Consider the following 26,172-nt stretch of genomic DNA (forward strand, 5'->3'; position numbering starts at 1 on the left):
CTCAAAGTGCTTTCAATTGTATGGAGGGAAACGTCACGTCTATGCAAACTGCTGGGGTGATAGATAAGACACTGGCAGCTAACAAACGGTCATGTATTGTCAGAATATCCAAATAATGTCATGTCCAGAACATCCAAATAAGTCATGGTGATTTGAATGAATGTGATATACATGCAGTATGGGTTGCCCTCGCAGGTCGGATGTCAGAAACACTGTGTGTCTCTGCTCCGAGGTTAGAGTAATGTCTCTGATCTGGATTGCATTAATCCAGTACATCTGTTTAGTAGAATGCCACGGTTGATTAGACCCCCCCCCCCCACACACACACACCCACAGGCTCCATGGGACAGAGACTACATGGGAATCTAATGAGATACAGTATGGGGGATATATACTGTATGATGGTACTGTATTCTATGGAAGTACGGGAGTATATATGCAGGGATTCTATGGGAGTATGGGGGTACATATGAGGGTATTCTATGGGAGTATGGGGGTACATATGAGGGTATTCTATGGGAGTATGGGGGTACAGTGTATCCTGTAAGGGGGTATTCTAGAGGAGTATGGGGTTATTATATTCGACATAGAGTAGATTACATTCAGTGTAGAATGGATGGCCTCCATTGTGTTCTATTAGGAATAGCATATGTAGGGTGGGTATCCTATCGTTGACCACAGCTCTGTACAAGGAGGAAGTAAATGGCCTGTACATTATATTGTGTAGAGTACTGTTGTGGTTTCAGTCTCATAGTGTTTGCTTCACAGTTATGTTTATTACCAGTTGCTAAGCTATCGCCGCAACAGAACCTGGTTGCTATGAGGTAACCCTTGATGATAGACAGTTTCTACGTCATCGGCATCTAGCAGATCTGAGGGACAATGCATGTCTGGCTGTCAAGATGTGAGGTCGCCCACTGCGGCGGTGACCCCGTTGTCATTACACCGCCCTATTGGCTCCCAGCGATGTGGCAATGTTCTCGGAGGGCCCGCCGGGTCTGACCTGGGGTGACGGCCACACCGTTGCCGTTGACGACGGGCCTCTCTTCCTCCTCCTCCTCGGGGGGGTCGATGCCGGCCTTCTCCATGTTGCTCACTGACTTGTTCCGTTTCCTCTTCCCCTCGGAACTGGGTCGTGCGCCCGGAAGGAGCTGGTCTGTTACATTTAGCAGCAGGCTGGGACTGGGCTCGGCAGGGGGCTTGGGGGTGCCGTAATAGTTATCTGCAAACAGAGGACGGACACACACACACACACACACACACATAAATCATAGTCAAATCATATTCACCGGAAGAGCAACATGCCTGTTCCTGTGCTTTTGTAAACATGTTCTTCCTGTGGTAATGCATTAAAAATAACATTTACTTTGTCTCCCACTTGTAACAAGTTAATATTCAAGCATCTGGATCACAGGGGAGAAGATTGCACAATTGGAAACATTAAATGGAAATGGTCTCTTTCAAGGGAAATCTATTTTATGATTACATATTGAGCAGGAGATAGAGAGAGATGAAGGCAGATTATGTCATTCAGGAAGAGTGAGGTGAGTTGACATCCTCTTGTGTTTGATACCATTCCTCATTCCGTTCCATGAATTACAATAATGATAATGCATTTATTTTGTAAAGCACTTTTCTCAGTACTCAAAGACACTACATTCCATGGAGAGAACAAGATTAGATAGATAAATAAAAAGTAAAACAAAAGTACAGTCAGTAAAAACAACAATAAAAATTGTTAAAGATTAAAAGCAAGTTTTTTTAAAAAACTTTGAGGGATCATTTGAAGGAGGATGAGCCCATCCTCTGATTTCTAACTCCACCAGCCTCCATTGGCAAACACACACAGTCCTATTTGCCTATACTGTATACAGAACAACAATAGCTGTCTCCTCAGACATGTTAACCCTTGTGAATGTTTCTGTCCTATCTGATGCACATCAATCACTCACCAAACCATGCAGAAATTCTTAGTGAGAGAGAGAGAGAGAGAGAGAGGGAGAGAGAGAGAGAGAGAGAGAGAGAGAGAGAGAGAGGCTATAGTATAACTAAGTAAATAACCATGTCTATCTCTCAGAGCTCTTAGCTCTGTGTGGTCGGCCCTGGCCTGCCTCCTTTGGGCGGAGCCCGCCGGCTCCCAGCATGCCGAGCGTTTCTTGCTTCGCACCCAGACGCTCCCCAGGGCTCCTCCTCTCCGCCGGTTTCACACATCGCCCACTCTGATCCTGCCGCCCCCCGAGCCTACTCACAGGAACACTGTCTGCCAAAGCCACGCCACATGCTAGTAGTTACAGCCCAGCCGTGGATGCAGTGCTGGTAGCTACACCTCGACACAACCTGGCCTAGTCTTAAGACAGCAGCAGATGTCCTTGTTTAGCTCATGGGAGATCTGATGGAGTGTGTATATGTGAGTGCTGTGTAATCACAGCGTGTAAAAAAAAAAAGAATAAAAAAAATACTGGGAGATTTTGTGTTTACTGCCTGTGCTGAGCCCCAGTCCCCCGAGGCGCTCTGCCTCTCGGCTGGAGATCAGGCATGGAGAGGTTGTCTAGTGGAGCACTGTAAAGATTAGCCTGCACTGGGATATCGCTTCAGTGGTGCTGGTGCTGCTGCGGAGTGCTACAAGAGGAGGAACCAGACACCAAAAGATGCAGGAATATCCACAGAGATTACTCTAATACTGAGGATGAGTATTAAAAATTAACCCCCAACATGGATGCTGTAGACAGTTTTAGGACCCAGGAGAATAGCTTTGGAGAGATTAAAGACGTCTGGAATCTCTGGGTATTTGCTGTATGAGAAAAAGGCCCTCTGAAATTACTTGTTCACATTTTTGAGTGCGTAATGACTCCGATGAAATGCGGAGAACATCTCTGTAAAGAGCTTGTTGAACTGTGGGGATTAGAATCACAGACAGACCACGTAGACGTTCACACTGCTGCCTAGGCATCATCAGACTCCAAAGACCGAAATCCGTTCAAAAAAATCATACAAAAAACTGCCAGTGTTGCGCTGCAAACCTGAACTTAAATAACCTCGGGTAGAATAGAGAACGGTATCATTCAGACGTGTAGCACATCCATAAAACACTCCCTGCATGACCTTATCAAGCAAGGGGCTTACAACGGGAGATACAGAGCATGGATGACAACAAAAAATCAACAAAAAATCATGAGAGTGCTCATGTTGGACAAGCTAAGGCATTGTCTCTTCTATTCATTTTCTCCCATTGAATCTTACTGTACTCATTATGACCCTAAAAGCTGACACGTTGTAGGTAACTTTTTTCGCCCTCCTCACATCTAATTTCTCTTGGCAACAGCAATCTCCCTATCTGCCTCTCTCTCTCTCTCTCTCTGTCCCTCTCTCTCTCCCTCCCTCTCTCTCTCTCTCTATCTGCCTCTGTCTTTCTCTCTCTCTCTCTCTCTCCCTCTCTCTCTCTCTCTCTCTCTCTCTCTCAATCCTCTAATTGAGCATTACATATTAAAAACGTAAATGATGGTGGTGCAGCCACCCAGCAGGAGAGCTCTCACTGCAGAAAGTGATACACGGCTCCCATCGCCGGCAAAATCTAACACCGCTTCTGGCAACCAACCGTTAAATTGACCGTCTGCAATTTATTTCTCTGCAGTGACAGGCACGGAGAGCAGGGTGCAGGAGGTGCGCTAAGTTGAAGGAGCTGACATAGAGTTAATTCACCAGCTACCCTCTGTGTGGAGTCAGTCCCCATCATCTACGAGAGTCAGAGCGGTGGAGCTGGTGCTTCGGAGAGCGACTCAGACCTGGGCAAATGGAGGATCGAGGGAGCCTTTTCCTCCGCCACAATTATCCACCCTTTCCCAAAAGTAAAAATGCCTAGGATTTGTGTAACCATAAACTCTTACACCAATCCTGTGCTTTTAAATCAATGGATGGGTAGTGGAACAGTGCACACTTCAGGGAAAAAGGAAGGAAAATTGGCATGGAGGGTTTCTGTTGGTTTTGGAGAGGCTTCTCAGAGGGGAGGCCACATGGAGAAGATAACAATAGCTGAGCAGAGCTCTCTCTGGCAGTGTAAGTGTGTTCTCTGTCAGATAGAGGCTGCTGTTCTGTGAAATGTGTTTCTGAACGTCCTTGGGTCAGAGTGATGTCTGAGAGCTGTCTGAAAGCACAAGACTGATCGTACCTCAGTTTGAGGGAAGGGAGAAAGGGACATATAAACCGCAAACATACTTAAATTACATATATATACCACAGCATCACTCTTTCCTTTAAGGGTAAATCAACAGTTTGTACAGAAAAACACACACAGTACACAAAACGATATCAAGTGAGTTAGAAGGTTACGAACAAAGAGGATGATATAGGTGCAAGATAGGCAACACAGTTTGACACAAAGCTTGCTCTTCTCACCTTCATACGTTCCACTCTCTAATAAGGCTCCACTTTTCTCCAATTCCATAAACCGGTCAACAGTCACAAAGCTGTAGTCCACCCCGGGGACCTCTCCTTCCTTGGGCTGCCTGGTTGTGCCTACAGGAGAGAGACGACAGAGAGAAGGACAGTTAGAATGCTGCAGCTTAGAAGACATGGTCCCCCCATTAGATGAGTACTTGGAATCAGCTTCAGTGTCTCACCAAGGACCTAACAGAGCAGAACAGTTGCCTGGGGACACGTTGACCCGAAAATCAGAGGTATTCATGATCAGGTCTCTCTTCACTCTGGGTAAAAAAGGAATACTTGAGTGGTTCCTTTAGAATGAAACCATGACTCCTTTACTAGGTAACATTAGAGGAGGTTTTCAGCTGAGTGATGCAACTTTGACGAGGATGAGAGAAATACAGTCGGTCTGCATACAGCACGTCAAGGACTCTCAGCCAAAGGGCCTCTACATCGTCGCTTCAAATGACTACCATCTAGGTGCTCGATGCTTGAGAGAGCAGAGCAGGCCTGCTAATGATAGCATAATGATAGTACAATATGATGGCTTAATTCACAACTCATGCTCTATTGAGCATCAGTCTATTCAGCATAGGAATTGTTTATGGCATCGCGGCACTTGGCAGTTTGTGTTGGAGAGTTTCTGAAGTGCAAATGAATTTCTAAAGACCCCACATACTGTAGCCTAGTGCGCTAATTAGGCTGTTATCAGCTTCGCAGGTTAGACTAATTGATGCTGGCCATGATAGCACAGAGGTATCCCACAACGGAGGTGCTAAAGAGCTTTGCACATCGAAGGCAGCATGTCAACACCCACAAGCTTCAGTAAAGCCTGGCCCATGGCAGACCTTGGTGCCGGAGGTTCTTGTGATACATGCAGCCTGTATGGTGAGAGGGGAACCAGGTGAGCTGATGAAACACAATAGCCATTTTTTCAACAGTGCCAGTACATGCTGAGGCTTACTAGCAGCCAGCTCGTGCTCAAGGCCCGGTGCTTCGGAAAGCTGGCTATTGACTACACTATCACCTGTGACATGACCAGACTGGGCCTTTATGCCTCTCAAAGAGCCAGTGGCTACCAAGTTCAGTCAATGCCACTGTTGTTCATGTATTCCTCTGAAAATGATTGGGGCATGACAGAATGGGCAAATTCAGTGTGAGTTTGATCAGTTATCAACATTGCTGGGATCTTTTTTTTCCTTTCCAGATTAAATGTCTGATCACATGATGACACCGGAGCCCTGTAGCTACACCTCACGGCCCACGGCCTCGGCCTGAAGACCTGAGCACTTATCACCTGTCACATATCGTCACGATGTGACAATGGTGACAGGGCATGTCGAGATTGGTGCGAATTGAATCCCTCCACTCAATTCTACCCCGAACGAAGCAAGACACTGTTTTCTTCAGCGAGTAGATTTTGGATAGCGCTGCCTTATCTCTCAACGCTGCTCAAGGCTGTCCAAGCATGAAATAAAGTAATGAAAAGAAAATGAATCCACCAAGGCCATTAAAATGCTTGCCAACATTGTCTTAGAGCTCAATTTGTTGATTAAACAGTCCTTAAATGGGAAAAGCAAACCACTCAGGATGTTGTGATCCTGTGGTTGATCATCTTTGTACACAGACATTGTGAGAGTTCTTGTTTACGTATGTACTATAATAAAGGCACATTGATACTTCCATCTTTTTGCTACTATGCCACTGCCTTGAACATTATTATTGTTTTTGCTATGAACAAGCCTCCTTCACCAACCTTTTTTTGCTTTTCCTGGAAAAGCAGAAGCCTCTCTCCAAGTTCAGCACAGTATCAACAACAAACCATGTGGCTATTTATCAAAACATGCATACTGGGAGAATTCTTCCAGAGGAAGATGATGGTTGAGAGAGGAACAGCAGGAACACACAGGAACAGCAAGGTGTGTGTGTGTTCCCTGGCATCTCCACCACTACATGTCACCCCCACCTCCCCTGACAACCCTACCCCCTGCTGTTCCTCTCTCTCAACCGTCTTCCCCTCTGAAAGAATTGTGTGTGTGTGTGTGTGTGCTGCCTGGCTCTACCACAACATGTCACCCCCACCCCCTGCTGTTCCTCTCCCTCAACCTTTATCCCCTCAGACAATTCTGTGTGTGTGTGTGTGTGTGTTTGTGTGTTCCCTGGCAGCTCTACCACGACATGTGTGTGTTTGTGTGATAGAGTGTGGCACCTCCAATGGTGAGGTCCCTGACACCGACTGCATGGGCCTAGCGTAGCAGTCACAGACTACACACACCGACATCGCTTCAGGACGAGCGACACACACACACTTCAAAGAAGACCTTTGATGACTGGGAGCTATAATTAGCAGCATCTTCCAGTGGAGGCTTCTAGATGGTGACAGTTTCCAACAGGAGCAAGGCTCGACAACGTTCCTCCATTAAATCTTTCTGGAGAACAGTTGAAAACGGTTTTCTACACTTTAGTGTTCTGGGTCATCTTGTGCATTTGATAAAGCTGGAACACCATTATGGGCAGGAAGAAATGTAGCCACTTACGCTCAGTGGGATAAAGTATTCAAGAACACTTTCAGGAAAACTTCTAAGAAAGCTATATATACACCGAATTCACAATGCCCCGTTGCTGCACATTGCAAAAAACATTAGGCCTAAATACTTAATTCATCAAAATGACAGTGGCTTTACCCCTACTGAGGAATTTGCAAGGCTATTTCCCATGGGTTATTTCTGGGCCTGGGGCTTCTCTATACATGTTTCATTAAAACTGTGTGTTGTTAATACTTTCCATTACTGTATGTTCAACAAACATCCTGTTTATCAATCTTCTGTTGACTCTGAGAGGGAGATAGTGGATAGGGAGCGATAGTGAGAGAGAGAGAGAGAGACACACACACACACACACACACACACACACACACACACACACACACACACACACACACACACACACACACACTTTTCACTGGAGCAAGCTGCAAACAAAGCCAAGAGTAACACAAACAGATTACCAAAGATGAGTGTGGCAGATACTTAGCTATTTGTCCTGCGGTACATGCAGTAATGACACAGAACGGGCTGCGTCTTCTCCATGTACAACATGTTCCCTCTGAACTCCTAGGGAGCCGGGCGAGATGAGAGAACAAGTGGGAGAGAGGGGGAGAAAGAGAGAAATAATAATAACGCCGTCTGAACACGGTGCATCTGTTTCTTTTTTCCGCTGAGCGAGAGAGGGAGAGTGTGAGTGAGTGAGAGAGAGAGTGAGCGAGGCTGGGGGGGGAGGGGGGGGGGGAGAAGGTGTGGAGGCTGGGACGTACAGTAGAGAGCTCGTCTCTAAGAGAGAAAGAGAGAGAGAGAGAGAGAGAGAGAGAGAGAGAGGCTGGAGCTGAGAGCGTGGGTGGCGCTCTGGCAGCTAGCCCGATCTATCTCCTCACTAGCTCCATAGCTAGGGGGGCCAAAAGATCAGCTTTTGCACATGCAGCTTAGTACCAGTAACAGAGCCCAGGCCAGGGCCAGAGCTTGTATGTTTCATATCAGACCCATTCAACGTGCTCTTCAATACATTAGCCTCATGTTCACTGCAGCTCATAGACACACTGGGAGGGTACGATAACAGATGTCATGCATTCGGCATGACCCTTAAGTACACTGACACATTTGACACATTTACTGTACATCGCCGTTTAACTGCTTATCTATGTCATGGGGTCAATCTCTCTCCCAAGCCCTGCATATGGTTGTCAGTAGTCACCCTGGAGCATAAACATCCTGTTCAGTTTCATGCAGAACAGAAGGTAGAAATCAGACTGGTATCAAACTGATACCATTCCTTATTCCATTCCATGCATTACAAAGAGCTTGCCCTCCGATTTCTACCTCCACCAGCCTCCCCTGATCTCCAGCTACAGTGGAGACAGAAGATATATGAAACAGAGAGAGATATCAGAGACAGAGAAAGATATCTCTCCTACTCAAACAGTGTGTGTGTGGAACAGAGAGGGACACACCCTGACTGGTCTCTCTCTGGTTCTCCTGTCCTGAGGCTAATCCTCTCCAGCTGTCAATCAAAGAGAGGGGCGGGAGATGATGCAGACAAGAGCATAGGATAGAAAGAATTGGAATCTTTTATTTGTCTTATTTTGGCAGTGTCATTCTAGAATCACAGCATCCTCTCACCTGCTCTCCTTTAATCAGGGAGAGGAACTTCTCACATCAGTATTGCCCACACCTTTCCCTCTCTCCTCTCTTTTGAACCACATTTGAGTAACATTGCACCAGGCCCTCCCGCAGGCCTGTACATGTTATCTGTGTGTGTGTGTGTGTGTGTGTGTGTGTTTGTGTGTGTTTGTGTCGGAGAGCAGATGATATTCAGGGTACCAGACACAGCGACGTGACAGACTGCAGAAGAGGACTTGAGGCTATACCTCCGTCCTGGCTGCATACCTCCTCCTCTCCTCACACATATGCCTGCTGTCCCACAGCATTAAGACGAGCTCAGAGGCCAGCAGCTGCTGCTGTTATCTTACATGTACAGCCCCGCGGGAGGGCCTGGCGCAATGTTACTCAAGTGTGGTTCAAAAGAGAGGAGAGAGGGAAAGGTGGGTGGCAATACTGATGTGAGAAGTTTCTCTCCCTGATTAAAGGAGAGGAGGTGAGAGGATGCTGTCATTCTAGGATGACACTGCCCAGAAATCACGTCCCAACCTAAACTCGTCTGCTGTCTCCAACACCAGCACAGGCTCTCATCCATAACCTTAAGGCGACATCATTCCCAAAAAAATACACACGGTGCATCAATAACTTTTGAAGATAAACCGTCCCGTTGGAAGCTAAAGCCGTCAGCCCTAGAGACAGCCGGGTCAGTCCGCGTGTCTGTCCCTTGGCTGAGCGTCCAGCAGTGAGTGGGAGAGACAGAGGAGGGACAGAGGCTGTTGACGATGGGATCTACGTCCAGCTGGATGAGGCCCAGTGTGTTGTGACCAGGCCTTGGTGCCCGTTGGCCGGAGGTGCTCCCTCTGCGGCCTCATCTTTTCACTTCCCCTTAATCCCTCTGTTGTGACTGGGCGAGGTGGTGTGTCAGCGCGGCCCATTGTGGCGATCCTAATCTAACCATTAGCCAATTAGGAAGCAGCGGGCCCTCCTAATGCAGGGGTATTAGAGGGTCGGATTACTGTGCCATTCAGTGCCGCCCGGCCGCCCGCCGGGAGACAGGAGTTTTTTGGGGGGACGGGGGGGCGGCGCTCGGAAAAAGCTGCTTTCACGGCACTTTCTCTTCATAGGTGGCGACTCACGCCACCGCTGCAGATGTGCTTACTCACTGTTTTTACTGAAGCCAGTGGCACAACGCTTTAATCAAGCCTGATTAGATATCAGATAGGCTGGTTCAAACCTTATTGTGCAGAGGCAGAGGGGGAGAGAGAGAGGGCTGTGTTTTCATTAGTGGAGATCATAGAAATGAGTCATAAGCTCTGCACACAATAGAGGACCATTGTCCTCTGACGAGCCAGACGAGAAACAGTTCAGTCTACTTCCACGAGTCCTCAGAGTCCTTCAGAGTTTTTCCTCATTTGGAGAGCACTCCGACTTAGATAAGTGTGACAGACCCAGCGTGTGTCTCTGCTCTGTTTATTGACTTGACAGCAACGCCGGATTGATTTGAGAACCTGTGCACCTGTTGGCACGGTGACGGCCCTCAGCTGCTCTCAGAATTCCATTAATAGATAGGCCTCCTGGAGGTGACGGGTGGTGTGGAGAGAGCCTGTGATGTGGCCAGGGGGGGTTGATGTGTGGCCGCAAGAGGACCCTAGCACAGAGAGTTCTAGAGAGGTAGAGAGAGAGGTAGAGAGAGAGAGAGAGAGAGAGAGAGAGAGAGAGAGAGAGAGAGGTAGATGTAGAGAGCGGTAGAGAGGGATGTAGAGAGGGATGTAGAGAGAGGTAGAAAGAGAGAGAGAGAGAGAGAGAGAAAGAAAGAGAAAGAGAAAGAGGGAGAGAGAAAGAGAGAGAGGTAGATGTAGAGAGAGGTACAGGGAGAGATACATGTCGATACCGGTAGAGAGGGATGTAGAGAGAGAGGTGACTGATTCATACGAATGCTGTACATGAATCAGAGCGGTTTCCTTTCATCGCAGTCTCTTGTTTGGTGCTGCAGGAGCCAGGCTAGATGAGGAGTCTAGAGAATGTCATTCTGCTGCTCTGAATGTCTTAGGGTTCTACCCAAAGAATGGAAGAATGTCGCTGTGCCACGCTGTGAACTATGTAAACATTTCAAGGCAAATTAAACTAGACATTTAGAAATGACAGAATAACAATCTTTGATTGCCAACGACCGTGTTGTTAAAAAAACGAAAGTGAAAGTGGAAGCGCTATGACGCTCCTCAGTGTATTCAGTGTTTTAGTGTTATTTTTTGAGCATTTTGACGTGAATAGAGTTGGGTTTTGATTAATGCACTCCAGCGCCACCTTGTTCAAAGATCCTGGGGATAAGCCTGATGTCTGATACAATTGTAGGTTTAGTCTCTGAGGCCATACTGACAGCTAGAGGGCCAGGAATCCCCTACGCACTCTCCCTGGTGACAGAGTTGAACTCATTTAGTGCCAAGGGTGAATAAAGTCACCCAAAATGTCGACATTCTAGAGTGCCTGACTTTAGTCACCAAAAATGCATACATTATGATGCTTCATTTTTGTAGCCAATCAAAGTATTGTTGCTAGGTAAATGCCACATAAAACACTTGGCACTCTAGATGGTGAATGTTCCGGAATTATTTGGCAGTTAGTGAGTTAGTGAGTAGTACAGTGGCATGGACCTTTCACTGAGAAATGCTGCTAAAACGTCAACAGTAGTACAACTGCTTGATAATGATGTCCCCCCCCATCATTGTGTCTGCATGGGCGTCTCACTCCCACTTCAGGCCGTCAGACAGAGGAGTGGAGTGATTAGGCGACTTTGACTAGGTGGTGACAGTGACAAATCGTTGTGTCACGGAGCTCGTCGTAGAGTCCTCAGTATTGATTGCGCGCTCCATTACCGGCGTTCTGGAGCGTTCCTCAACTCTCAAAGCACTGTAACTCAGTAATTATACACAAAACATTTTCCTGTCACGAAAAAAACAAGCCAAATAATGTAGGGCAAAACTTTACACCGTACAGCAAATGTCAGTGGAAACTTTGTTTTGACACTGAAAGGGGATGAATCTACTGTACATGGTGCGGAAGCTGAAGAAAGACAAAGACATGTCATACAGACACTCAAAGGACCTACCCCTAAAGAGAGACTTGATCATGATTTCCGTCTCTGTGTGGTACACGCAGGTGCTCTGAATATGTTCTTCCCTCCTTCCTCAGGCGTGATGGTTTCTTTTATCAAGTATCAAACATCCCCCTCTTTTTTTTTTTCACTGTGCAAAAATATCTGTTCAATATCTCAACCTCCGGGAAATCAAAGTAGTCGCTCCTGATTGTTGGGAGGCAAGTCAAAAAGACAACCAATCTGCAACCCGGAGACGCGACAGCGTGAACAGAGGTACGATGAAGAGCCAGGCAAGCACTGGCGACCACAGCCTTTCATCTGAGGAGATCCAACACCTTGAGAAAACACAACAAGGCCTCTTCTCTGTAGCTGCTCCACTTTCCCTCTATATCCATGGAGGACGAGAGCCTTGTCTCGCGCACACACACACATACACACACCGCAAACGCAGGCAGGTACTGAATGAGGAGAGGGAGGGAAAGAGAGAGAGAGAGAAAGGGAGGGAGGGAGGGAGGGAGGGGGAAACTGAGAGACACACAGAGATTAGGGGAGAAGCTGATGTCATCCGTTTGGATGTTCGGCCCCGGGTTGTGGGTGTTTGATGTGGCGGGTGTGTGTGTGTGTGTGTGTGTGTGTGTGTGTGAGTGTGTGTGTGGGTGTGTGTGTGCGTGTGTGTGTGTGTGTGTGTGAGGACTGATTTGGGATGTGAATGTGCTGCTGTCAGCCTAATCCCCCGGCCGGGGCCGCCCTGGCCGCCCTGGCCAGAGCACATTACCACCCAATGACACAATCTATTTGTCGGGGGGACAGCTCGCTGCTTTTATTCATTTATAATGCCCTATCACAACCGGTTAGCCCAAAGGCTTAGCACAACCATTCCACCAGACAGCAGGTCCACATATACGTACATGACTCTATTTGGCTACATTGCCCGGTTTCATTTCTAGCCATTTCTTGACAATTTGTCGATTTGTCCATTTCTACTGGAGAGAGCCTCTGGGGGCCTGGGTAGGATTTGAACCTGTAGCCGTGGGGGTCAGAGGGTAGAATAATCAGCGCTGCACACACACAGTGGTAATCATCACACACAGAGACCTGTCGGCCCTTTAATTCCAGAGGTTAAGCGACAGTACAGCAGCAGTGTAGCACCCCCCCTCCCCACAGGTATCAGCCAGTGTGCACACGTGTGTTAAATGTAGGTGTGTGTGTTTGGTATGTGTGTGTGTGTGTGTGTGTGTGTGTGTGTGTGTGTGTGTGTGTGTGTGTGTGTGTGTGTGTGTGTGTGTATGTGTATGAGCGCTGTGGGAGGAGACCTGCTCAGGCAGATAGGAGAACACAGATTACGAGTGGGGGATTTGTCATCATGCGGGTGGTGTGTGTGTGTGTGTGTGTCAGATTAGTCAATGAGAGGTGGGTGTTACACTGCGTTGTTTTACGGTGTGCCGTTTGTTTAACGGCAGCTCCAATTAGGAACTGAGTGTGGCGGGGCACATCAAGCCGGCGGGGGGGGGGGGGGGGCTGGGGGGGGGGGGGGGGGGGGGTTTGGGGTCGCAGTGAGTGAAGAGGCTGAGGACAAGGTTTACCTCAAGCCTTGTCCTGTCTGTCATACCTACAGCACAACCATTACAGACTGGCAGGAGAGTAAAGTGGATCACCTCAATGAGCGTCCACCTATTTTCTTCCACCTCACTCTTGAACAGCTCTTCTGTCTACCATACGGTAGGTGCAGGGTGTGATACACAGATAATGGAACAGATGGCACTGCCGGTTCAATCCTCAAATGGTAAAAGGAACCATGAAAGTCGTTTAAAAATCACAACGGCACCAAGCAGCTGTTTGTACGGTGATGCATTAGAGGAACATGAGTGTTCTTCTTTAACATTCAGAGTGAACGCCCTTCACTGTATTGATCCAGTCAACAGCTGCACATCTGATCGCGTATGAAGGCGCGACCGAACAAAGACAAACGCACACCTAGTCCTCCAAATGATATTCAACGCATACAGGTTTAGATGAAAAAAATAATCATAAATAATAAGAAACACTATATGAATTATTCATGGGTTTTTCACTCCCCTTCCAGCTTTTTGATTCTTGCTCTCGGCAAAAAATGTGTTCTTGGAAACCTACTTACTGACTTGCTGTGTGGAGTAAATAATGGTTTGAGGAAATCGTTTATATAAATAATAATGAAGATTATGTTTATATATATTTACAAGAGCAGAAGGTGGAGTGTGGTGAAGTATGGGGAGAGATAAACAGGGAGTCAGATGGGATGGCTGTTTGTGTGGAAGTCGGGAGGGAATTCAGGACACACTTCCAAAAATGGCATTCAAAACATCTATGCTATCTATTCAAAACAACAACAGTGCGTTCTGTGAACTACTATACATTCCATGGGCAATCATTTTTGTCTTTCTTCCGAGAGAGAGAGAGAGATGAGAGAGAGAGAGAGAGAGAGAGAAGGACAGAGAGGGCGAGAGAAAGACATGAGAGAGAGAGAGAAAGAGAGAGAATGAGAATGAGAGAGAGAATGAGAGAGAGAGACATAAAGAGAATAGAATTCATACATAAATGAGTGCTTGGATTTCCTGTTGACATGAATGAGGATCAGAGTTTTGCATCTTAGATTAGTTTTCGTCATTAATTTATCAACTTAATGTTTGTGATAAATCAAGTGTAAGTCAAGTACCAATGCTGTATCTGTTTTAACACACACATTAAAAATACATGCAGTACGTGGACATACAGCGCATGGCTTATGCATGAGCAACATTTGAAAGAGTTGAACTGTAAACAGATTTATAGATGAAGAAAAGACATCCTGCTGACATTGGTCTCTCCAGAGTGTTCTATCTCTCTCTCTCTCTCTCTCTGCCACCACCCCTCTCTCTATCCTCTCCTCATGTCACCCAATCTATCTCTCTTTCTTTTTCTCTCCCTTTCATACCCCCCTCTCTCTATCTCCCCCCCCCCCCCCCCCCCCCGCCCTAATCGCCGCCCTCATACAGGATCCAATTACCCCCCTGCTTCGAGGCGCGGCGCACCTGAAGCCCCTCCCTCTCTCTCTCTCTCTGACACACATCCCACATCCGTGCCATCCTCCCATCCTCCCATCCCTCTCTCTGTCTCTGTCTTTCAGCCTCAGAGAGACCAACTTCCACCACAAATAATCCCCCTACTTCACAACGGGACTGCCAGCTCTGCACAAACTTTAATTGGATCCTTTTAAAGGTGCTCACCATGACCACATCCACCAATGTAATTACGTTTTTTTTCCCCTTTTTTTTCTCCCCCCTTTTCTTTTTTTCCCTCTTTTTTTTTTAATGGCTGTGGGCTGGGATAGATCTAGAGCACTCAGGAAGCACCCACAGACGGCAAGACACTTTGGGGTTTTACAGTAAGGGTAATCCAATTTCACCCACAGAGAAATCATCTCATGCCATATATACTTTTTCAATGGGCTTTTTTATAGGCCACCATAAAAGCCATTGACTAGTGTTGAATATCCAGCCTCATTGATTTCTCCCCGTGAAAGAAGGGGGGGCGGTGGGAGGGGGTGGGGGGGGGGGGGGGCGGCAGCTCTCTCGCTCTCTGTCTCTCTCTCTATTTCTCTCTCTCCATGTCTCTCCCTTCCTCCCTCTCTCTCTCCCTGTCCCTGCCACTCTCTCTCTCCCTCCCTCTCCCTCTCCCTCTTTCTCTCTCTCTCTCTCTCTCTCTCTCTCACACCTGATTCCCCAGCTACAGCTCCACATGCTCTCTCCCACGTGTAAAGTCCTTCAGGACCATTCCTCCTCCTCCCAAAAACTCCTGTGACAGAATGCAAATGACCGGATTTTTCGAATGATTAATTCCAGCACTTTTGAGGAGATTAGGGGAAGTCAATCAGATGAATAATATATGTACGCACTCTATCAAAACGCGACAGCGTAGGCGGTGGCAGAATGGATGAAGGGAGAGCGATAAGCAGCTTCATGACAATAAATAAGAAAAGCCACACCCCTGAGGGAAAGAGAGAGAGAGAGAGAGAGAAAGAGGGGGAAAAAGAAACCAACACAACAGTGAGGGGCTGTTGCTTTAATATGCGAAAAACTATTCCAAGGACACAGACTCTGGGATAATGCCACTTCAATTTGAGCATTCCTCAACCTGTTCAATTATGCAGAGACTAGTATATTAGTGTATTCACTTGCCGTGTTCCGAAGTTCAAGCCAAACTACTTTACATTGTCTGGGGGCTCAGACAGAGAGAGCAACAGCAACAGCTCTGTGTGTGTGTGTGTGTGTGTGTGTGTGTGTGTGTGTGTGTGTATGTGTGACATCACTAACACCTGCATGCCTCCCTGTGTAAAAAGCCTCATAAAGTACACCTCCTTGAATAGATCTCTCCATCACAGCACTATTACTCACACACGACTACAGAGACCCCACGCCCCCCCCCCCCCTCCCCACACACACACACACACACCCCCGCCCCACACCTCAGGGGCTCCGAGTGACAGCAGGAGAGGAATAGGAGGAGGAGAAGAGTGCCATTTCTCAATTCCCTTCCTCCCTTCTCCAATGCTCATCTGTGTGGCTGGCTCATACAAAACCCTACATGAGGGTTTATTACATGTTTTATGGTATTTTCACCGATACAGTAGTATTTAAAATAACTGAACTCAGTCCTCTTGAAGTGAACCAAGAGGTGGAAGAGGTGACTCAGTCATGTGTGTGTTGACACTGCCCTTTCTGTTTGAATGAGGATTTCATTACTTCATCATTCTGGTTCATTTCAGCACTGATGAGGTCTCAGTCCACTTTGCTTGCACTGTGCCATCTTTCATTGGAACTAACCAATTAACCAACCAATTAACTACTTTGCAGCTTGGGTAATTGCACATTGATTAAGCATGGGACATGTACGGCAAGCGCAGAGGGCCAAGAGAGTCATGCCAGTGTAGGACAGAGCGGTTCCAATGACGAAGTCGACTGGGAGTGCACGTTGCACCCCCAAAAAACAAGCGAACTGAAAGTGAACCATAAAGTAAAGTGAACTCAGACCACCTCCCGAGATGGTTCTCTGTTCGGTTCACTTCAGAGGGGTCGGAGTTCGTTCATGCATATGTGAGCATTCACATCATGCCTGAACACTTTGGCGAACAGCCCCGAGTTCACAAAATTGGCCGAAAGAGACCAAGTATGAAAATACCCTTCTGTGTTTCCTAAATGCTGTAACAGTGCAAAGGGCCAACCACCAAACACCATTCCAGACAACAGCAAACAGGGTCGGTCGATTGACTTAAGAGTCTGAGAGACACACTCAGAAACATAAGGCCAGGGTTTAACCCAATCAATTGAATCCCAAGTGCCGATACTTTATTTGCATGTAAGATAAAGTGATGGTCTGTCGGGGAGAAGCCCTTCTTTAGACTATTTATCACCTGGCCACAGCCTTGCAGTGGAAATGATCGCTGTAGTGGGAGACAGCGCCATTTGTTATTGCAGTTATTTTAACCTTCCTCATCTCCCGGCTGCCACACTGCTTTCACATTCATCTCCCTATTGTCGAGACTAACAATGGCTGAACGAACTCCAGGACGGGTACCACTGGACCACAGGGGAGCAGGATGGAGGAGCTAATCATGTACCAGCATGGCTGCTGCATGCCTTTAAGTGTGTGTGTGTGTGTGTGTGTGTATGTGTGGGTGTATGTATGTGTGAGAGAGAGTGTGTGTGTGTGTGTGTGTGTGTGTGTGTGTGCGTGTGTGTGTGTGTATATGCGTGCGTGCATGTGAGAGAGAGTGTGTTTGTGTGTGTGTGTGTGTGTGTGTGTGCGTGCATGTGTGAAAGAGTGTGTGTTTGTGTGTGTGTGTGTATGCGTGCGCGCGTGTGTGTGTGTGTGTGTGTGAGAGAATGTGTCTGTGTGTGTATGTGTGCATGTGTGTGTGTATGTGTGTGTGTGCGTGAGATTACAATGCGCTGCCAGGCCTCAGTCTTTACCTGCCCTGACGGTCCCTGAGCCCCGCTGATGGAAGCCCCTTATCGGGGACACTCAGCACTCAGCCCCGCAATGCAGGGGCGCATCCTTCCACACAAACAACGGCAGAAAACAGGGAGAAAAATACGCATGGGGAAAAAGAACCCTCAGAGAAAATGATTTATTCTGTTGAGATGCAAAATGAATTATTTTGTTGCTGTGTTGTTGTGTGCATGTTTGTTTGTTTATGTGTGTGTGTGTGTGTGTGTGTGTGTGTGTGTGTCTGTGTGTCTAGACCATAATGACCATATTTGTACTCTCTCTGCAAGCAGCCCTAGACTGAGGAAAATGAAAGAGCGTCTGAGGAGGGGAGAGAAATAATCAGGAGAATAATATACGTCTCGGTTCCGACAGAATGAAATTATTACTCGCCGGTGATGGATGATACTTGAAAGCCAAGAAGCAGAACAACTTCAAAGAGCATAAAAAGTTGAGTTCTTTACAGTGAAGCCACTACCTAGGGAAAGGACAAATTGAACTTGGTGTCCTTATGTAAGGCCCGGGCTGGAATAACAATCCAAGAAGGGTTGAAGCTGCACTAATGTCACTCTGAAAGGGGGATGAGGAGGGGAGAGATGGGGAAGCGCCAGCCATCTTATCTCCCACAATCCCCTGGGCTGCGGAGCTGAGCTTTAATGCGTACGACTAGTCCTTTCTCAGGTCCCTCCTGATTGGACGTCTCATTTACATTTTACAGCTGAGAGACTCATCAGACAGAGCTGCCACCACCGCCATGGGGGGCCAGAGAGAGAGATGGAGGGAGAGAGAGAAAGAAAGAAAGAGGGAGGAGAGCGAGGGAAGAGAGAGAGAGAGGGAGAGAGAGAGAGAGAGAGGGAGAGAGAGGGAGAAAGAGAGGGAGAGAGAGGGAGAAAGAGAGGGAGAGGGAGAGAGAGGGAGAGAGAGAGGGAGAGAGAGAGAGAAAAAGAAAGAGGCAGAGGGGGGGACAGAGAGAGTGGGGGGGGGGGGTGAGCAATGGACATAATTGAAGGAGGCAGGCGGAAGAGAGATCTCACACTCTCGAATGTCATCAGATGCTCTCGTTGGTGTTGACAGCCACACAGAGGAGCTCTGAGGTTCAGCCAGGCTGAATAGAATAGTCAACACTGCAGTGAATGACTTCTCTCTGAGGCTCTCTCTTCAGATGGCGAGTACCTGAGGTAACTTTCCCACGTCAATGACAGAACGTACGAAACAAGCAAGGCTACTCGAACGCCATGTACCACTCAGGCCTCCTCTCCTATAGACATTCACTGTTGGTCAGCACACACTGAACACTCATTGTATTGTAACATGCATGGGGTGGAATGAGGAATGCATGTTTGATCCCATTCCCCATGCATTACAGTGAGGCCCGTCCTATGATTTCTACTTCCACCAGCCTCCACTGTCTCTCGAGCACCACACCACTTGAATGCATTCCCCCCATCGGTCCCATGTCACATCAAAGGGTTTGATAATGAAAAACAGACAAGCAAAAAAAAAAACTCATCTTCATCACGATCATGATCATCATCACCGTTGTTGGTGGCGGTTTGAGTGGCAGGTGAAAATGTCGCGCTGTGACAGGGTTAAAGTGATGGATGTGAAAATGTGACAGTGGCACTGTGGTGGCTGTCCTCTGAGAGCATGAGAGCAGGCTACACAGAGACAGGAGAAGGCTACACAGAGACAGGAGAAGGCTGCACAGAGGCAGAAACAGGCTACACAGAGACAGGAGAAGGTTGCACAGAGACAGGAGAAGGCTACACAGAGACAGAAACAGGCTACACAGAGACAGGAGCAGGCTGCACAGAGACAGGAACAGGCTACACACCAGACAGGAGCAGGCTACACAGAGACAGGAGCAGGCTACACAGAGACAGGAACAGGCTACACAGAGACAGGAACAGGGAGGGAGGGGAGAAGAGAGGGGGGAGGGGGGTGAAGTGGAAAGGCATTATGATTATTCTGACAGGATGGCAATGCATATGTATGGCCCCATCTCATTGTTCTTATTAATCTACCCACACTAAAGCATTCTGTCATAGACATTTCGTTGCCATGGGAGAGATGCTCCAAATACTGAGGCTCTGCACTGGGGAGGTAGGAGAGAGAGAGAGAGGGAGAGAGGGGGTGAGAGAGATGAAGAGAGAGATGAAGAGAGAGAGAGGGGGTGAGAGAGATGAAGAGAGAGAGATGAAGAGAGAGAGAGAGGAGGAGGGCAGGTTCATCCTTGTTTCCCCTCCTCTACTTCTATTTCATTTAAGTCTGACTGTGTCTGTGTGTGTGTGTGTGTGTGTGTGTGTGTGTGTGTGTGTTTGTGTGTGTCTGTGTGCGCGTGTGCGTGTGCATGTGTGTGTGTAAGTGTGTATGTGCACGTGCGCATGTGTGTCACAAACATACCCAGACCCCATTAGTAAGCCCTAATCCCTTCCCTTACAGTACAGTACCATGGTAAACCATGGTAAACCTCCTCCTGTCATTCTAGGCAGCCACACACAGGAGAGGTTCATTCTCAGTCTCCATCTGTACATATCTGCTCCAGTGAGTCTTTCTGTCATTACTGCTTTACCATGGCATGTCTGCACCTGTCTTCTCCAATACCTTATGGGATTAAATGTGTGTGTGCGTGTGTGTGTGTGTGTGTGTGTGTGTGTGTGTGTGTGTGTGTGTGTGTGTGTGTATGCATGTGTGAACATGTGCATATGGTAGATTGTGTGTACAGCATGTCAGTGAGAGAGTTTCCATATTTTACATTTACATTTATGGCATTTAGCAGACGCCTTTATCCAAAGCCACTTACATTTTGTCTAAGTCGGTGAATCATCTATCCAACAGTCATCATAAGAAAAAATAATTTATGCTAGGACCAGGGGCTATTGGCAGTCACAATGCTAGAAGAAGAAATGTTTAATCTATTTATTTACGGTAGAGAAACGTGTACTGGGGGGGTAGTGGGGATGAAGAGGTCTTTAGGAGGGACAGTTTAGATCCATGTGTGTGTGTGAAGTGAGTATCATGAGAAGTTACTGCATACCTGAGTGTGTGAAGTGCATTCATGGCTGTGCTTCACTGTCAAATGTGCCTGTGTCACGGTCTGTTTATCACAGTGTGGAATGCACATGTGTATTAGAGTACAGTATGTGTGTGTGTGTGTGTGTGTGTTTGCGTGTGTGTGTGTGTGTGTGTTTGCGTGTGTGTGTGTGTGTGTGTGTGTGTGTGCGTGTGTGTGTTTGCGTGTGTGTGTGTGTATGTGTGTGTGTGCGTGCCCGTGTGTGTCTGTGTCAGAGAGAGTCATTGCATGCCTGTGAGAGGATCTTGGCAACTGTGTTAGTCACCTGAACTGTGAGCTGAATGATCCAGTGGTGGCAATAATAATGAATAATAATCCATGTCATTAATTTCCATGATCAAGGCGGGTATAAACTGTTCAGCAGAGAGACAGAGAGCCCTGCACCAGATCCCCCTGTGCCAGACTAGCAGTGCTCACTGCCCATAGCTCATTAATGAAAATAAAATACCGTGGCATTTAACCAACATAGCTCGTTGAACAGGACGCAGAGAGGGGGAGCCGTGCAGTAAAGGTTAACTACCTCTGTCCACTCACACACTCAGGAGGAAACACAAAGGAGGGGGGGGGGGGGAGCAGAGGCGAGGAGAACAGATAGAGACACAGAGGAAGAATGAAGACATCAAATTGTTGTTACCCTTCACTAATGGTCCAGTCCTGCTGTGCAGCACAGTAAGACCCCCTGCTGTACAGGAGGAGACCTGGGTTGACCCCCTGAAACAGCCTCTGTTCATTGACCTATTGGTTTTGATAAGAATCTTCTTCTTCAAAGGCAGAGAGTTCGGTGAGAATGGAATGGATTTAATCAGAGCGACTTCTAAGGGTCGGCCACCGTGGGCGTCGAGGGGAATTATTTTCGTGAGACTGTCACTTTGAAGTGTGAATTTGTGGAAAATCAGAAGGTGAATTGCCAGTCTTGAACTCTTGAATTAGGTTGTCAAGTGCTGCGGAGAGTTTGGTTGGAAGTCGAGGAGGGAGAATGTCCTCTGACGGAAGGTTTTCCTTCAAGCAGCATTTGCAGTGTGTGGTGGAAACACAGAGGGGCAGTAACAACACAAGGACATGTCCAACCTTAGGTGTCCAACCTTAAACAGCACAACTCCATGACCTCCATAAACCTCCCATGTTGTGTGTGGGATGCATCCCCCGATGGGTGTGACATGTCAGCTGACCTCCCGTCACGGTGCTGTGTGAATGGAATGGAGTTCCGATGCGTTGACATGTCCTCCGCCCCCCCACACACACACAACCCCCCGCCACTCCCCCCATGGGCGGCCATCTTCCCCGCCTGAGTGCGTAGCACTTGTGTGCACTTCACCACTCAGAACACTGGGTCAAACCATCAACACAGCCATTAAACATGCTTTATCAGAGAGAGAGGGAGGGGGAGAGAGAGCGAGAGAGAGGGGAGTGGGGGAGAGAGAGAGATAGATTGGGGTAGATATATAAATAGAGAGAGAGAGCTAACCCCACAGAGAGAGGGGACTGAACAGCTACAGTAATGGTTGTCCATTAGTCCATTAGCACATTAGCGGCCACTGGTCCACAATGCCTTGGCGAAACACAGAGGCTAACCCAGCTGCTTGACTAGCACTGAGAGTCTTTTATCAGTCTATTTTAGCCCTCCTTTTGCCAGAGGAGTTATTACTGTGCTGTGACAGTGTGCCAAACATTCTGGAAGTGCTGCTGAAGAGGTATTGCTCGTCATTCCTGTTGCATTACTCTCCTGGAAGGAGGTCACCTGAACCTGTGGCCTACAGTGCACACACATGCCCATGTCTGCATGGGTTAAAATCCGGCCCATGCCCTGCTGACATGCCCTCTCCTCCTTACTTTCCTGTCTCTCTCCACTGTCTCTATTGAATAAAAATATAAGAGTTGGACTGCCAAAAAAACTAGGTTAATTACAGTTTTGAGCCAATATGACACAAATGATTTCCACTCAAAGCTACTTGCTATAGTCGGCACAATTAAGCCCAATGGTTACAAAAGGTCAAGGTTACTATTCATCCTGAAGTCCTGACTGGTAAGTTGACTGTGTGGCCATGACAAGCCAGGGCCTCCCCCAGCATTGGGCTCTGAGACCCCCCCCCCCCAACCCCTGAGCCAGTGCTGTCCTCTGGCTGTGCATTGTGGTTACTTCACTGGACCAGAGCTGCAACATTGTGTTGTTTTGTCTTCGCTGTGCTTGGACAGAGATAGAGGGAGTGTGTCTATTGTAATTCCTGCATTGTAATGCAGTTAATCCTTGGCTATCTGGACTCGGGAGCCTAAAAAACGAGGGGAAGATTATGTCCTAGATTTCCTAAACCATGAATGCGAGGAGTGTGAGGGGGACGTTGACAAAGCACAATGCCGGGTGCCCGGGTTTACCCAGCCTGTCTTGTGCCAGTCGCTTGGCCATTTGTTTCAAGTCAATGAGTTCTGGGAGAGCTAATGGAAGTGAGAGAGTCCTGTTTCCCTTATCCTCCACGCTCCCACTCAGTCTCTCTCACTGACACACACACAAGCAGATGCACACACAGGCACACACACACACACACACACACACACACACACACACACACACACACACAAATAACACCCACACACACACACACACAAACACCCACACACACACACACACAAACACCCACACACACACACACACACACACACACACACACACACACACACACACACAACCCAAATGAGCTCTTGCCGCCTCGGTAATGGCAGTAGCTTGCGAAAAAGCATTGACTGATTGCCTCTTTGGTGTGTATGAGGCGAAACACTGTCACACTAGGAAAGTAACAGCGGTGCCCAGGGACCTGAGGTTCAGGAGATGTAAATTCTGATTGGCTCAGTCCTTCTAACAAGGTTCAACCACAAGTACATCTTTCTGTCAACATAAAGACGTGGAAGCAATTGACCATGAAGAGGACAGCATGAAAGGACCAACAGGCCTTTGATGTGCAGGGAATGTGGGGCTAGGCTAGGCTACATTTTAGCTGGAATATTAGCATGACCTACACTAGGAGAGATGGATGGAGGGAGAGAGAGAGAGAGAGAGAGAGAGAGAGAGGGGGGGGGGTATAGTAGTAGAGTTAGAGAGTGGGAAAGGGAGAGAATGGAGTGGGAGAGAGAAAAAGAGAGAGAGCGATTACTCTAGAGACCTTTCTAGATCTATAGATCCGTCTAAAATTCTTTAGAAGCAATTCTTTCAGACATTCCTCATACATAGAGTAAGCCATGTGTTTTCTAAACAGGCACAGCGCTGCTACTTGACTTTCATGATTCATCGCGAACACAGTTGCGATGAATTAATGACCAAAACCAATCTGAGATACAAAACTCAGAGATTAAGAGGCTCAGGGATTCCTTCTGCCCGGATTTAGCTACCGTCTACATTGTGTTCACAGTGACTATACTGATCCCCATCTCGTGTACCAGACCCAGTATAGAAGCCATTACTGATGACAGCATCCCACAGTGTGAGCTGTGAATCAAAAACCACAGAGCTATCAAAATCTCTCCAGGACATACAGGCTCTATTGTAGAACGGGGGAGGCTGCTAGAGGCAGAAATCTGAGAACGCTGTTCGATACCATTCCTCATTCCATTCCATGCATTACAATGTGCCTGTCCTCTGATTTCTACCTCCACCAGCCTCTACTGCTGTAGAAGGCACTGCTCTATTGTAGGGTTTTAGCTCTATTGTAAGGTCTTAGCTTCATCCTCTACCATTTTAAGACGCAACAAAATGACACGTTAATACTTTGCTTCTGTCCGTATATGTTTCCACCCATTCATAAGCCAGTCAGAGTACTGTGAAGGCAGGAGAATGGCCTTCTAGTTTTTCAAATGTAGATCCTAGGCTCACGTTTATAGAAACGCGCACCGCAGAATAGTCTGGCGGTGTTTATACAATTGTGAACAAAGGAAGCAAAAGGAACAGTACGGCTAATTGCTCAGGAGAGGGGAACCCAAGAGGTAAATTAAACCTGCAGTTGTCCCCTGTTGTTGGAACACGCCAACGTTTGTTCCTTCTGAGCTCGGGCTATTCGCTAGTCTACGACGGTAATAGTGTTTCGCAACTGCCGGTTCTGGGGTTAGAGGTTACCAGGGTTGCAAATGTTCCTTGTAACCCAACAGTAAATGCGCCTGATTCCACTAGTGTTCCACTCGTCTTAAAACCATTGATTAGCTGAATCGGTTGCATTAGCGATGGGCTAGAACACAAATGTTAAACCCTCGGATCGGAGTTGAGAAACAGTGGTTCGTATCCTCACAGTCACTGTCACGTGTGTGTGTGTGTGTGTGTGTGTGTGTGTGTGTGTGTGTGTGTGTGTGTGTGTGTGTGTGTGTCATTCAGCCAAGCGAGGCCAGATTAGAAGCTTTCTCTCTCAGGGGTGACAGTGCTCTTCGTGGTTATCTCCCTGAGCCCAGCTGAGAGACCTGTTCTTCTCTTTGGAACAGACAACACAGGACGAGCCTTGGAACACTCTGGAACACCCATGGAGTTCTGAGTCAGAGCTCTGCCCTACAACTGCTTACAATTCCAATGTTCAGGGGACAATTGTTTCTCCTTTCCTTCTGAACGCTAAGAGAGAGGCTGTGCTTGCTGTCAGAGAAAGAGAGGGAGAAGGAGAGAGAGAGAGAGAGAGAGAGCGAGAGAGAGAGAGGAGGGGGTGCATGCAAAGCTCTATGTGTCCTGACAGCTCTAAATGAACATTAACCTTCTCAGGGTCTCAGCGTTGCAGTTTTACATCGTAGCATCTGAATAATTCACCGGCAGAAACACTGTGACGACACGCCCTTGAGCCCCCTGCTCAATCTAGTACTTAGATAGATACTGTATACTACGTACAGTAGAATAGTCTCACTGTTGCACCTGCAACATCCTCAATGAAGGTTCAAGACATGGCCTCAGCTTCATAGCACAGTGATTTGAATCCAACCTGCTCAGCACAGTGATCATGCACATGTAGGCATACTAGCCACACTTGAACCGTCCTTGAAGTGGATGTGTCTTCATATTTAACAGGAAAGTTGTGTTTCTGGCATTCAGAGAAGCATGTGGCCTTCAACTAAGCATAATGCATGTAATCGGATTCCGATTCTGATTCAGAAAAAGTTAATGTCCTCAGAGAGGCAATGCATTGCGCAGATGCAGCTCATACATAATTCAACAGACAAGATAAAAGACAGCAACAACAACATACACCGATACACACACAAATAGGCCTATGTTCTGGAGAAATGTTTCACTTCTGAGTAAAGAAGAGACTGAGCAAGTCAGGACACATAAAGTGAAATAGATTTCATTTGACACACCGACGTCTCCCAGAGCAGCTGGTTCGTTTTCCATTCCACTCAACTTGTCAGTAAATTACCAATTCTTCCTCCAGTTCTGCTGTCAACATGTGTAAAATCCTTAAGTGGTTGTTTAAATGATG

The 26,172-nt window shown here is 47.4% G+C and overlaps 1 protein-coding gene across 1 annotated transcript in view; it reads right to left on the bottom strand.

Moving 5' to 3' along the window:
* Nucleotides 1-26,172, bottom strand: part of magi2a (membrane associated guanylate kinase, WW and PDZ domain containing 2a) — a 139,496-nt gene that overhangs the window by 51,025 nt on the left and 62,299 nt on the right. The window contains exons 3-4 of the mRNA XM_083692281.1: nucleotides 4,393-4,512; nucleotides 1,004-1,222 (exon numbers count right to left, since the gene is read on the bottom strand). Coding sequence (XP_083548407.1) covers nucleotides 1,004-1,222; nucleotides 4,393-4,512 — 339 coding nt within the window. The remainder of the gene's footprint in view (nucleotides 1-1,003; nucleotides 1,223-4,392; nucleotides 4,513-26,172) is intronic.

Source organism: Argentina silus (assembly GCF_951799395.1).
Source record: "Argentina silus genome assembly, chromosome: 20".
Lineage (NCBI taxonomy): Eukaryota > Metazoa > Chordata > Actinopteri > Argentiniformes > Argentinidae > Argentina > Argentina silus.